This window comes from Mugil cephalus, chromosome 2 (genome assembly GCF_022458985.1).
Source record: "Mugil cephalus isolate CIBA_MC_2020 chromosome 2, CIBA_Mcephalus_1.1, whole genome shotgun sequence".
NCBI classification, from domain to species: domain Eukaryota; kingdom Metazoa; phylum Chordata; class Actinopteri; order Mugiliformes; family Mugilidae; genus Mugil; species Mugil cephalus.
In genome coordinates this window covers 25155218-25170147 of record NC_061771.1, presented here as the reverse complement: position 1 = coordinate 25170147, position 14930 = coordinate 25155218, and the positions used below count along the sequence as shown (strand labels likewise).

Here is a 14930-nt window from a genome sequence, read left to right as displayed (position 1 = left end):
GATTTAGAGACATTAATACTTCCGTATATTACTTCTTCAAACGTCCCATGACAGGTGACTTATAAAAAATGACTATAAATACGTTTTTGAAACGCCTTCTGCCTGGGAGTCTGAGTTGAGGGAAACGCGCTGCCCTTCGTCCCCACGCCCTCTGCATCCACGTGGTTTCCACCCAGTGGAAATATGGTCACGTGACGCCTCTCGTTGATATAAACAGTTGTCATATGATTAGCGGGTAGTTTTTTCCAATATGGCGGCCAGGTCGCCACAGCTGGCTATGGCTGCTACCGTCGCTGCCTTTCTGTTTGTGCTCGGTGGAGTTTTAAGTTTTCCTCTCGGCCAGGAAACGAAAGACACCGTCACCTGCGGATATGAGGTACCTACTTTTATATTTTGTGTCGTTCGGGGGGGGAGTCAACACACAAACGGAGCCACTTTGCGAGCTGTCAGTTTGTATGAGGAAGTTGTTGAACTGAAAATATGAACTAAAAAATCTTTTTTATTGTTAACGTTACTTACGTGCTGAATCTGTGTCCTGTTCGCCGGTAGTGTAGTGAATGTTGACTGGGTGTGTTTCTGTGTGTAGTCTTGCCATGCCACCAAACCCAACATGCTCAATGTCCACCTGGTCCCTCACACACATGACGACGTGGGCTGGCTCAAGACTGTGGACCAGTACTACTATGGAGGTCAGTTATACACACAAACACAAACTACAAAAACATCCCCATAAAGTAAATGTGCGTAAGTAAATGAGTTTGTAACCTGCTGGTGCCAGCTAATTGATTTAACTGATACAGTACATTCAGGCATACATTTGAATTGTTTTGCTTATTAACGACAGCCACCACTAGTATTTAAATCCTGTTTTGTTATTATCATTGATGATTTGTTGGCAGGTGAAGATTTCACACTCTAAAAAAGACTTAAAAGATCCAGTTTGTAGGAAGCGAAGTTATGGGGTAAATAAAAAAAGGTTCCTTTATTTCTGTTAGTCATTACATTAAAGGAGCTGTGTGTATGGTTTAGTGACGTCTAGTGGTGAGGTTGTAGATTGCAACAGACAAAAAAGGATTCCTTCAGACCATTGTTTAATACATTTCTTTTTCTGGGCTACTGTAGGAAATAAAAACAGGCCATTAAGCACTTGTAAAAAACATTTTCTTCAATACTATATTGTGCCTTATAAAACCAACCAGATCCTTTACACCAACCCTTTAAGATGCACCTGCCTCTGCCACCTAGTCTACAATAGTGTCTTTCCAGCACAGTGTAATTATATAATACTGTGCTAAATGATAAATGGTTTTGAAATTTATGTCTTTTATTTCTTTGTTTCTGTACCAGTCAAGTAGCAGATGTTGAAGAGTTCAAAACAGGTGTTTAAATTTAGTTTAAAGTCTCCAAAAACAAGTTTATTATAGAAACAAAGTGTTTACTGTGCACCTGTATCCACAAATCATTGTATTTTTATTAGCTTAGAAGTCATATCTTCTGTATTTCTACAGTAGAAAAAAACATAGGACATTCACGAGTACATGCTGAAGTGGTGCCTATTGTAGACATTTTTGTCTTTGAATGAAAGGGGTGCAGGAGGCCTTTTCTGTCAGTTGTAGTCTGCAAATTCGCTGCTAGTGGCCATTGAATCCTCCAAACTGCCCTGTTAACCTGATAACTAGCATTTTCTATTACTTAAAAAGTAAAAGTCAAGGAAGCAGGATTTCTTCTTCTCACTGCCCGTCCACCTACAAACTGGAGCTGTGTATGGAATTTGTGTTTTGCAGCAAAATAATCAATCAATCAATGAGTGAAACCAAAAGGTCATTGGTGAGCTGATCACTCTCGTTTGTAAAGATTCATGGTGAATTTGTTGTAGTGGAGAAAGAAAAAAAAAAAAAAAGACACAGTGTCATTTTTCGCACAGACTTTTTAACTAGTTTACTCTCCCATTTCTCAGCCTCAGCTTTAATTTCACTTTCTATTTTAGACCGGTGAAAGTGGGAGTACTCTTTTCCATTGAACCAGATAAACAAGGGCTGTAATTTCCTCTGTTACTTGACTGTTGCTATCGGTTCTGTTTAGTCCCTCCTTTTCCAAACTTTTAGGAGAACAGTTTTGTCTGTAACTTAAATGTCAAAATGCGAAAGGTAACACAAACGCAACGATTTGTAATTATAGGTGATTATATGCTAATATGCATCTATCCTGAAAAAACTGTTCCACTTTATTCCAGATATTATGTATTTTAGAGATGGTGCTTAATGACTTGCATGTTAACCATTTGTCTGATTGAATTAACTTAAACGATCTCTTCAGACTTCACGTATCTTCACTTTTTCCAGTCAGAGGGGTCCTCACTAGCGGATACTACAACAGTTTTATAGCTTTAGAGCAACAGACAATTTGCCGACTTGCATATGTCAGCATCACATGTCTTTTATGAGGAGCTGTGTGGCTTTGTTACTGGCAGGTGATCTCCTGATCTTTCTCAACATGTGATTATGTAAACACTGATCATCCGCAATATTGGTTTTGGTCGGTGTCTTAATGTGCATATTTGAGAGTTTTTTCTCATGTGTTTTTAGCCATGACGTGCAGAATTTGTGAATAAGTGTAAATATATTTGGAAAAATGTGGCACAAGTTCAGTCTCCCACTAAATCCTTACAACTAGTTGACGTTATGGTTTGTACAGTTCAATTGACCCATATTTCTGTGTGTGTGCGCGTAGATCGTAACGACATCCAGCACGCTGGGGTGCAATACATCCTGGACTCGGTGGTGGATCAGCTGTTGAAGAATCCGGACAGGAGGTTCATCTACGTGGAGACGGCCTTCTTCTACCGCTGGTGGAGGCGGCAGAGCTCAGACATGCAGCAGACAGTCAAGCAGCTGGTTAATGAAGGTAAATGCACCAAAACCCTAACGGCAGTATTCAGTTTGGGAGTGCTTCTCGTCTTTCTGACTCATCACTTATTCCTCCAGGCCGCCTGGAGTTTGTGAATGGTGGCTGGTGCATGAGCGACGAGGCCACCACCCACTACGGTGCCGTCATCGACCAGATGACCATGGGGTTGAGGTTTCTCAATGAGACGTTCGGTGCGTGTGGTCGCCCCCGCGTCGCCTGGCATATCGACCCGTTTGGACACGCCCGCGAACACGCCTCCATGTTTGCGCAGGTACTTTAGCTTTCGGCAAATCTTCCCTTCAGCCTAAAAATATTGATTAAAATCTATCTATGCACATAACGTACAGGAAGTTAATGTCTGATAATGGGCAAAACCAAGATAAGAAACATCCGGTGACTGGCCTAGAATAATTTTAAATAGAACAGCCATTCATTTTTGTCAGAACATTTTCAATAGAGGTTTAAAGCACATCCTTGACAACATTCTTCTTGTTTTCTGCATAACTTATAGTGTTATGCCTCTACTGAAGTTGTGGGCTGATGCTTTTTTTTTTTTTTTTGCATGAATGTTCACTGGACTCAAACATGAACTGAAATGGCCACTCAAAGTTCACCATGATCTCACAAAACAAAGTTTTTGGCTATTTTTTTTTTAAATTTTTTTTATGTGCATTTACTTTTTAATGCTATGTGTGTTTGATGCTCCCTATACAAAGAAAGAGTATATACATTGTTTTTTAAATCTTATAACATGAAACCTAATTCCCCAATGAGAAAGGCTAGCTGTGTCTTTATTCATACTGTTTGTGCTAAGCTAAGCTAACCAGCTACTAGCAGCACCACTCTAAAGATATACTTACTGCAACAAAGCAAATAAGTATAAAATATCGCCCTAAGAACAAGCTGAAACAAAAGCAACTTTTAGGGTATCTAGAGAACGTTATTTCTCTGGGATGAGTTTCACCTACTGTTAAAGTAGCTTTTCTGAAGCTTCTTACATGAGAAACAAAACATCCCTTTAGGTCCACTTGCCCTTGTTTCAGCTCGTTTTTTTTCCTGGATGACAGAGAACCTTCATAAAAAGTTTCATTACTATAAGACTGTGCATGAACCAAATTCAGGATGTTTACTGGCCCTCCAGTGAAGTGTGCCTTACCGTGTTCATCACTCTGACATTAACCTGTGCTCTTTGTTCCAGATGGGATACGATGGCTTCTTCTTTGGTCGCCTGGACTACCAAGACCGAAATCGCAGAAGGATGGCGAAGGAGCAGGAGCTTCTGTGGAGAGCCTCTGACAGCCTCACACCCCCGATGGCTGACCTCTTCACTGGTAACAACAGTACTTTAGTAACCTAAAGTAACTGAAATCAGTTTTTATTTTGATCAGGGCCATCAAAATGAACACAGATTAATACATCATCATGATTAACCTGATCCAAATTTTAATGCAATTAACCCGTCTGCAGCAGAACACCTCGGGCAGTATGCGCAAGTTAATTAGTTGTGATGCACAATGTATTGATCAGTTGCAACAAAGAGGAGATGCTAAACACATGTTGTCTCGGTTCCTGTAAGAGACTGTTCTCAGTTGCAGGCAACATTTTAAGTAAGAAACAGTCAGCTCTTCTCTCGGACAGTGTCAACAAATTAGCTTGACTCAATAGCTGCTGAAAGAAGAGGAACAGGGCCACATTAATGTTTGTTTTAAAAAAAGAAAAAAAAAGTTGTGATTTCAAGTTGTTTCAAGACAAGAGTCTGTTTGCGTGTGCAAAATGAAAAGTGATTAATATAGATTAAAAATTAATGATATTTAATCGGAATTAATCCACATCAAACCGCGATTAATCTGATTAAAATTTTTAATCATTTGACAGCACTAATTTGTACATATGCTCCTTCCACCGACAGGGATCCTTCCCAACATGTACAACCCTCCTGAAGGCTTCTGCTGGGACCAGAGCTGTGACGACCCACCAATCAGAGACGACCCCGATCTCGAAGACTACAACGTCGACGACGTGGTGCAGCGCTTCCTGGCAATCGCCAGCAGTCAGGTATGACACAAACGCAGAGCTATTCACTTATATTTATTCACAGATAAGCCAGAAATAGCCTCCCAACAGGCTGATAATCCCTCCCCCACCCCTCCTCTCTCAGGCTCGGGTATACAAGACCAATCACATCATCATGACCATGGGCTCAGACTTCCAGTATGAGAATGCCAACCTGTGGTACAAAAACCTGGACAAGCTGATCCACTACGTCAACGCCCAGCAGGCGAAAGGCAGCAACGTCAACGTGCTCTATTCTACCCCATCGTGTTACCTCCAGGAGCTGCACCGACAAAACCTCACCTGGTAGTATGAGCTGGAAAATGAGCTGGGAAATGTCGTCTCGTGCGCTTTGACGTTAACCACGTTGTTTTTTTGTTTTCCCGCTCAGGGCCTTGAAGACGGATGATTTCTTCCCCTATGCGGACAGCGCTCATGATTTCTGGACCGGCTACTTTACCAGTCGACCGGCTCTGAAACGTTACGAGAGGATCAGCAACAGCAACCTGCAGGTATTCTGAAGTTTTTCCATCATTTCTGATAAAAAAAAAAAATATTCCAGGCAAGATGCAGGTATTCATGACATCAAGTAAGATTGTAGAGTTGGTTGTGTGAACATAAAACTTTGCTTTGACAACACAATGCCTTTGTCTGATGTTTTTCGGTTCATATAGAATAAAGTTGCCTGCTGTAGCTAAACTAGTAACACAGCATCCAAACTTGGATTTTATTTTATTCAAAGAGAAAAAAGACCTCTACGTGCAATCGGATAGTCCTACAATCAATCTCAGCCATTTGGTTCTAAACAAATTCAAGATGTGTGACTACTTTGCTGTTACTCTTCTGTCTACCACCGCATAAAACCCCAATGTAGCAATGTAATTAGTTGTGCAGATCTTTGGCAGAGCATAATAAGCTACCAACAGAGCTACCCCAGGCAAAACGTTTGGTTGCACAACTGTTGTGGGCCAAGGAAATTGGGTTTACTCCCTGGCTTCCATATAACTACTAACTAACTCAGAAGGCCCATGTCTATTCTCTGATGAGTTACAACTGTTTTGGAGGCACAAGGGAGACCTACACAATATTAGGAAGGTGGTCATAATGTTATGCCTGATAATATATAAATAAATTGCAGGTCACAGTTGGGATTTTGGAGCTTGATATAACGTGACTGTGGCGTTAGTCTGCAACGTTGGCATTAAAACATGCCAATTATAAATGCTAACATGCTAGAAGTGATTTAATTTAACTTTTCATACGTTCCGTTAACATGCTGCTGCAGCGCTGGTAAAACCTGTTCGGGGACGACAGGTGAGCAGTAGACTTGGTAGGAGGTAGTAATGGTGTTCTACCTGAACCATGTTAGTCATATATTAAAACTAGGAAGAAAAAAAAAAGATTTAATTAATGTGGCCGGCTCAAATAACTGAGGTGATAATGTAGTAAACAAATGGTGGTTGTTTTACAGACCTGCAACCAGCTGGAGGTGCTTGGTGGTCCACGTTCCAGGGACGGACCATTTGGGAAGGGTGATAGTGAGACCTTGAGTAAGATTTGATTTTTTGTGTTATTGCTTCTTGGTGTAAATCATCACAAACTAGTCGTCACATTTATACCCCACTAATTAACCCGATCCTAAAAGACGATTGTAGTTTTAATTCTTGATGTTGTACCCGTTCCTCGGCAGAGGAAGCCATGGCAGTGGCTCAGCACCACGACGCAGTCTCAGGCACGGAGAAGCAACACGTCGCAAACGACTATGCCAGGAGGCTAGCCAACGGCTGGACACACTGTCAGGTATTAAGACGTAATCACATGGATTTATAAGCTCATTCTTTGTGTTTGCATTTTCTATACAGAACAATGTTGTACAGTATTTCCTGAGATAATGCAACCTTCACATTCATTATATTTAATAGGAAGTATTTTTAAGTGATTATTTTTAGTATTAGTTTAGATATGATCCTGTTGGACGAGGACGCTCCTGATCTTTTCCTGCTCTTCATTTCTCCGTCAGGTTCTGGTCAGTAACAGTCTGGCTGCTCTCAGTGGTTCCGCTGCTAAACGAATGTACTGCGACAACCTCAACATCAGCGTGTGTCCTCTCACAGAGTCCAGCTCAAAGGTGACACAACAGCTCCCACTCAATGTATTTTAACATGAGCCTTAGTTTGAACCATTGAATCTGTGTGAAGATGGACAAAATCTCTGTGGCAGGATTTCTGATGAGCAGTTTTGAAACATGGCATCAGCGATTAACATCTTTTAGGACTAAAGCTAAAAATTAATTAATTAAAATCCAGATTTTAATCCACAATGATTTCTACACGTTTACAATTGACAAACCTGGACTTAATTGACAAATACATTCACTGCTTTATACAGTGTCACAGATTTGTGAAAGTTTTGATCTCTTCCATTTTCCGTAAATCAAACCAATATTGGTTGAACGGGGAGAATTTAAAGACTGCTTTGTATTTGTGAGACCTTTATTCTATTTATGATGATGTTTTTGGTCTGAACCTGGTTCATGAAGCTCTAAGTGAGGTTAAACTGATATGAGATCAGAACAGGGATATAAACTGATCAGCCAAAACATTAAAACCACTGACGGGAGAATTAAATAGCGTTGACCATGTTGTGACAATTCTTGGAAACTTTTGGACCTGGCATTCATTTGGATGTTACTCAGACTAGACCAGACACCCCCACCGCATAGTAATGACACTCCTTGATGACAGCAGTCATTTAGGAACTAAAAAAAAAACAAAAAAAAACATGAGGATCAGCAGAAGGTGTCGACCTGGCCTCCAATTTCACTAGATCCCAAACTGATCAAGTGTCTGGGATGATTCATAGAGGCCCCTCCCCTCAACCCATAGGACCCAAAGGCCCCTAACAACATCCTGTTACCGGACACCACAGGACACGCTCAGAACGACCATGTCCATTCTCTGATGAGTCCCAACTGTTTTTGAGGCACAAGGGAGACCCACACAATGTGGTGGTCATAATGTTATGCCTGATCAGTTCAGAATCATTCTTTGATTCATGTCACATCAATGTCAGCTAGCCGGTTAGCATTGGCGCTAGGTATGGGCGAGTGTCAAAAGTAAACGTCACGGTTCCGACATGACTGATGCTCAGTCGTCTCATCTTTCTCTTTCAGTTTTCCGTCAGCGTGTACAACCCGCTGGCTCGGCCCGTCACGTGGCCCGTCAGGCTGCCAGTCGGCGGGAAAGCGTACGACGTCACAGACGCTAAGGGAGCATCTGTGGAAAGTCAGGTCAGTGCATTGAATGACCCCAGCAACAATGCTCCATTATTTATTCATTAGCCACTATAAGCCTCGATATTGTTTTAGAATATAGTAGAGTTTATTCATATGTCAGGACAAAAATTAGTTTTGTATTTTGTACAAAGTAATTTACAATAATTGTTTATGTCTCCTAGTGAAAACCAACAATCTGCCATGTATCATCTGTTTATTTGTCCAAAGTCTTGCAGTTGGGCTGTTTCTCCGTTTGTTTTGATCAAAGATGTTTTTCTTGCACTTTCAATATGTAAAAAAAAAAAAAAAAAAAAAAAAAAAAAAGACATAACCACCAGTGGCGTGTGGATTTTTTTTTTTTTTTTGAGGAAGCCAAGTGAAACAAGAACTAATCTATGTGCTTTTTAGAGGGTGGGGGACTTTAAAAGGTCATGTTGCTGTTTCACGGAGTGGAAAGAGCTATTGAAAGGCCCAGTTCCCTTTTACAGGGTCTTAAACACAACTGTTATCTAGCCGACACTTTGAACACCGACACACACCCTTTCTCTCACCCTCCCCCACTCGCACACATGCATTTCCCTCTTAACTTGACTTAACCTCCTGAAACCTGAGCTTTTGCTTCGTGTGCATTTTCATTTTCTCCCTTTTTAACACGTATGAAAACTAAGCATCGTCTTTGAACCGGAAGTGGTTTTTGGAAAATAAATTATGTCTTCGTGTGTGGACACAGGGATTATTTCACTCAATATTATAGTAAAGTCAACAATATGTAACTAAATGTAAAACTGTTCATTTTCATGTGTGAACATTGCCGCTCAATCTAGCACTTGCTAATTAGCAAAGTTGCAGCTTGTTACTATTAATAGAAATTGCGTGTCGTATTAAACTAGAAAACTGTAAAATCTGATGAGTTTGTTCACTTTTGTCATGTTATTGGCTGCAAAACGAATCCGCTGAAACGTCCGTCCAACAACTAATATCTAGTTATGAGGATAAAAGCTTAAACGTAGCAGAATAAGCTGCCACTAACCTTAAATTTCATGTCCCCATACGAGGACGCAGGGTCTCAGGAAGTTAAATAACTTATTTTAACTCAGTCGCTCACTCAAATGCACAACCGCTACTACCAACCATAAACATGGCATTCATTCACAAACGCAATCAGAACCTGTAGGGGCAGTTTTGTAAAATGGTTTCTTACTAAATCCTCTATCACGTCGCTTGCCAATTTGCTTTTGTCTTCCCTTGACCCAGTCCTGGTGAATCACAGTTAAGTAATGTCGTGGCAGCAGCCTCACCTGATTGGTTAATCATTCTTTGTTTTTGTTTTTTTGTTTTTTTTTCACCAATTGAAGCCAACTCTGCCTGACGTCCCTTCAGACAATAGTGCAATACCGTATCTGGCCACGCAGCATTTAGAGGGGCGCTGTTTTACACATTGTGAAATCCTCAATAATTGGAGAAGAGAAATAAGGAAGAGATGAAGTCACACAACAGAACTGCTAAGAAGAGCGTTTTTATTTAATGTCAGCTACAGTCTGAAAAAAATAAAGCGTGAGAGAGGAGATAACGCCCCTGATAACCAGAAAACTGTCCTCGCTGAAGGTGCTTCCGGTATCCAGAGCCACGCAGGAGGTGAGGAAGAACCGGGGCTCCGCTGTCAACGAGCTGGTGTTCCAGGTCCAGGCTCCTCCTCTGGGCTACAGCACCTACTTTGTGTCCCGGCTTCAGAGTGGGCCTCCGCCGGCCTCTGCAGAGTACGGAGCACCCAAATCGATCCAGAACAAGGTCTGAATCCAAGCATTATCATTTTATTTTTGATTCTATTTTTTTTATTTAATTCTATAAACTGACTGTTTGTGTGCACCAGTTCCTACGAGCGACCTTTTACCCCGACACCGGCCTCCTCAGCGGCCTCAGCAACCTCGAGACCAAACAGAGCATCAACCTATCGCAGAACTTCTACTGGTTAGTGTTGGCAACCTCAAAACAGCCTCACAACACCAGATTACACCCAATAAAAAGTCTGGTGTTAAACTAACTGCAAATTTCATTCTCATTGCGTATTCCAGGTACAACGCCAGCGACGGTAACAACGTACTGAGTATCCAACCTTCCGGAGCCTACATCTTCAGACCCAACTCCTCAACACCTTTTATCATCAGCAGGACGGCCAAGACGAAAACGGTTCAGGTGGAGCTATTTGTGTGTCGGTTCTTCAGAGTTATAAATAGGAAGTAGCCATATGTGGTCAGGACACTATCAGCCCACTCCTGACTGGGCCTGCGGGCTGCATCCACAGAAGAAATTTTAAAAAAAGAAGAAGAAGAAAACGCTGCCTCCCCGGCTGACTAACCCTGTTGTACCACTTTCATATCCCGTTGGATAGTACTTCACTATATTGCCACCATATTCATCACCGTCATTATCGTCTTCATAACTATTTCTAAGATTAATATAATGTTTATTAAAAGTAGTTGGTTTAAGTTAAGGGAAGTCTCCTGGAAAGTTATCTAAAAGTACCTAACTTAGTCATAGACTGTGTATAAATAAGCCAAACTGATGCTAATCTCTCAGGGATACGGGCGGCGCCATCTTGTTTTCAGTTTTATTTTGAAGTTTCCGACGTTGTTTACACACCACACGGTGGCCTTTGAATAATTAAATGATTTTTAATCCACTTTTATCATAACAATCTAACTTTCTATGATCCTCCCCTCCCCCTCCAGAACTCGGTGGTGCAGGAGGTGAGGCAGTGGTTTTCTCCCTGGGTGTCTCAGGTGGTTCGTCTCTACGCCGACAGCAGAGCTCTGGAGCTGGAGTGGACGGTCGGACCCGTGCCCATAAAGTGAGCGCGTGCTTAAGCGCACTCATATATAGGTTGTCGAACGCATAAATGTTTTATAGGTGGAGAGAAACTTCATAACACGTTCACGCTTCGTCCATCAGAGACGGCCTGGGGAAGGAGGTGATCACTCGTCTAGACACCGACATTAAGACCTCTGGATTTTTCTACACAGATTCCAATGGCAGAGAAGTGCTGCAGAGGAAGTAAGTCGAACAACTGTGGAAAATACAAATGTAATGGATGTTGGCACATTTGAATGAGTAATGTATGTTGGCACTATTTAAATGTGTTTTTTTTCTCCACTAACAGGAAAGACTTCCGGCCCACGTGGCACCTGCAGCAGACGGAGCCCATTGCAGGAAACTACTTCCCCATCAACTCGCGCGCTTTCATCAAGGTGCGTGTCTAGTGCTAAAATGAGCTTTTAGAGAAACCGGGGAATCAGAAATGAGGATCATATGTTGCATCTTTCTCTCGGTGGGAACGTGATCGTCTGTTTGTCTCCACAGGACGACGCGAACCAGCTCACCGTGGTGACGGATCGCTCTCAGGGAGGAGGCAGCATCCAGAACGGTTCCCTGGAAATCATGGTGAGACATGCAAAAGACATTTCACCTGTAGCCCGACTCGCATCGGCCTGGAAACGGTTTGAAAACCGATCAGCCACAACATTACGACCACTGACAGGAGAAATAATTAACATCTTGCCACAGTTCAGTGGGAAACTTTTGGACCTGACATTCATTCATGTGGATGTTACTTAGACACGTAGCACCCACCCAGACCAGACCATCTATTCTCTGATGAGTCACAGCTGTTTTATGGCGGATTGAAACATACACTACATAATTAAGTCCTCATTCACACTGCAGGCTAATTTCAGGAAATTAACCCCGGAACCAGACCAAGCAACTGTAACTTTATTATTCGTTTTATTCCCATCAGCTCCACCGTCGGCTGCTGAAAGACGACGTCCGTGGCGTCGGGGAACCTCTCAACGAGACCTCCGACATCTACCCAGACGGGCTGGTGGTCCGCGGCCGCCTCCTGCTGTCCCTGGACCCGCCCCCCAAAGCCGCCGACGCCTACCGCCCGCTGGGCCAGGGGGTCGTGCTGCAGCCTCTGCTCACGTTTACAGACGGGGATCTGAACCCAGAGACTCAGCTGGAGGTGAGTGAGAGGGGTGTAAAAAGACTTTGTACCTGCAGATGAGGTTGTGTTGGGAGTTTACGTGAACTGCAACCTAGTCGCTGAAGACCTGAGATTAATCATTAGATTTAGCTTTTATGCTGTAGCTACTTTTTAACATGATTTCCTAAACTTTGATAAAACTTTAAATGTTTCAAGGTAAGAAATAAACCCAACACAGATCGTTATTGTATAAAATGATAACTGCACGGTGTCAACACTGGAAGCAGTTTCCGTCTGAGCTGCTTTTATGCTGCTGGTTTCGACCCATTTCTGTCCTGTTGTGTACATATTTGCATTTTCAGGCATGATTTCACTAAATCTCCGGGGACCTGAGATGTGTTTCCTTTAGTTCTGTCCCTGACTGGCTTTGTGTCATGAGTCAGAAATAAAATGAACTAAGAAATTAGGCCATGTAATTCATATATATATTTTTTTTATTATTATTTTTTTGTTTCTTCCTACTGAATGATGAGACTGGCCCGTCTTCTGTCTTTTGTGCGTTCGTAGTTCTCGGGGCTTCAGGCTGCGCTGCCCCCTGCTGTCCACCTCCTGACGCTCAGTCAGTGGGACAAAGACTCGGTGCTGCTGAGGCTGGAGCATCAGTTCCAGAGCTGGGAGAGTAAAGTGAACTCGCAGCCCGTCACGGTCAACCTACAGGTCAGAGGGACTTAATGAAACACCTCGACATTTCGAAAAAATAGAGACACTTTATTTACTAAACTGCATAATTCTGTGTGTGCAGAAGCTGTTTTCCACCCTGGAAGTTTTGGGCGTCTCTGAGCTGAACCTGTCGGCCAATCAGTGGAAAGATGAGATGAAGCGTTTTGACTGGACGCCACAGAAAGGTACACGACGCCCACACCTGCCCTCAACTTCACTACAGTGGAGGGAAACGCGCTGGAGTGGACGAGTGTGCGATGAGTGCAGATCATCCCAGATTCAGACACGTTTACAGTCGAGTGTCAGGCAAAACATTATGACCACCCTCCTAATATTGTGCAGGTCTCCCGCCTTCTCCTGTCGGTGGTCATAATGTTGTGCCTGATCAGTGCCTATGCGGTACATTGATTTGCACCAAAAGGTTGAAGCTGACATCAGCTGTCTGGTCAGATTCCTAATGTTATTTAATTATTTTTGAATGAATCTAACTAATCAAAGTGTCTGTGTAGCTGCTAGTGTTTACATTTGAAATGGATGAATTGGGGAGTTTTGTCAATTAGTATTTATATTATTTAGTGTATTTAGACAGATTTATATATTTTTTGTTATACTGAATACTTTTATCACTGGAAAAGATTATCCAAACCTGTCACTCATTATGTCTTATATGGTGGTTGTTATAGCTTGTGATCAAAGGTGCAGTTTTGTTTTAAAGGTGGCACCACAAGAAAGTGGAAAGAGAGCTTATTAAGGCCTATAAATCATTATAGTCGGGCTTTCCCTTTAACTTTGAGAGGAAATTCTTAGAAAACATGAAGAATTTCCTTAGAATTTGGCCACTAAGAGCGTCTCCATGAGCAGCAGGCAGCCAGATGTTGGAGACTCGGTCTCATTTGGCAGCTCGTCTCCGGCTCCGGCGTCCTTGCCAGTCTTAGACGAGCCTCTCGGCTGGAAGCTGTGGGGTCGTGTTCTACTTAAGTGAGACAACATGAAACCTGCCGAAGCCCTGTGCTCGTACACCGGGGCTCGTCGCTGCTCCGTTACAGCCGACTTCACCGGGAAGAACGTTTTCCCGCAGCCAGTGTGATGTAACGTTTGCAGCTTTATTGTGTGTGTGAAGTGTTTTTAGTGGCTCAATGAGGTCACGCCATCACGACATCAATCTGAACTAATCTGTTAACGTATGATGCTTATTTATTTATTTTTCCAGATTCTAAGCCGCTCCTGAAGACGTCCGGAGACGCCTCTGTGTGGGAGGTGACCTTGAAGCCCATGGAGATCCGAACCTTCCTGCTGAGAGTCGGCCACAGATAGCCGGTCACACGCTGCAGCTTCCATTGCTTTTCCACGAAAAAAAGAGGACGACAGGGGTTCTGTTAATGAAAACCTAGAGGCTGCGTTCGTGCTGCCTTGTTTTGTTTTACCATGAACACAGAGATGATGGACACGTGGACAGATGACTCTTACATAATCAGCTCGAGTTGCCTTTTCTAAAGTCATTACAATTCAACAAATCAAAACACGTATGTTTCCAGTGAAAGAAAATCCTCATTTCTTTTTCTCTCCTACCACAAACTGGTGGCAACTTGCACTGACTGTCTGATGTGCAATAAGTACGTGTGCAGTGTGTATGTGTTTACTATGTGAATGATTTTATACCGATCAAGCAGCTGATAATAAAGAAAAAAAATGATCTTTCTGATTTAGTTTCTTATCCTTATGAATTCTCAGGTGTCAAACATACGGCCCACCTCCAGAGGGTCTAATCTGGCCAACAGCATGAATTTGCAAGTGCAAAAATTATATAGAAGACATAAGAAATTACACTTTTAGCTTATTTTATTGTTTTTTTGAAGGATAGTTTATTAAATGTAATCATTCTCCTAATTTACTTGTTCTTTTTTCATGCACTAAAAGAAATGGGGGGAAAAAATCTGGAGTTGTCATTATGCTATCATCTCACTGGTTCGGCCCAGTTGAGATGGGGCTGTACGTGGG

General features: G+C 42.4%; 1 protein-coding gene across 1 annotated transcript; it reads left to right on the top strand.

Annotated features, from left to right (window-relative positions):
* The first annotated feature begins 241 nt into the window (after positions 1-241).
* Positions 242-14634, top strand: man2b1 (mannosidase, alpha, class 2B, member 1). The gene is made up of 23 exons (XM_047578651.1): positions 242-376; positions 587-689; positions 2731-2904; positions 2985-3178; positions 4106-4238; positions 4817-4962; positions 5066-5265; positions 5351-5471; positions 6431-6509; positions 6650-6759; positions 6980-7087; positions 8132-8248; positions 9839-10021; positions 10104-10201; positions 10306-10426; positions 10963-11081; positions 11183-11284; positions 11391-11478; positions 11591-11671; positions 12027-12251; positions 12780-12929; positions 13015-13117; positions 14143-14634. The coding sequence occupies exons 1-23, from the start codon at positions 251-253 to the stop codon at positions 14244-14246; spliced, it is 2985 nt and encodes a 994-aa protein (XP_047434607.1). The 5' UTR covers positions 242-250; the 3' UTR covers positions 14247-14634.
* Positions 14635-14930: the final 296 nt, after the last annotated feature.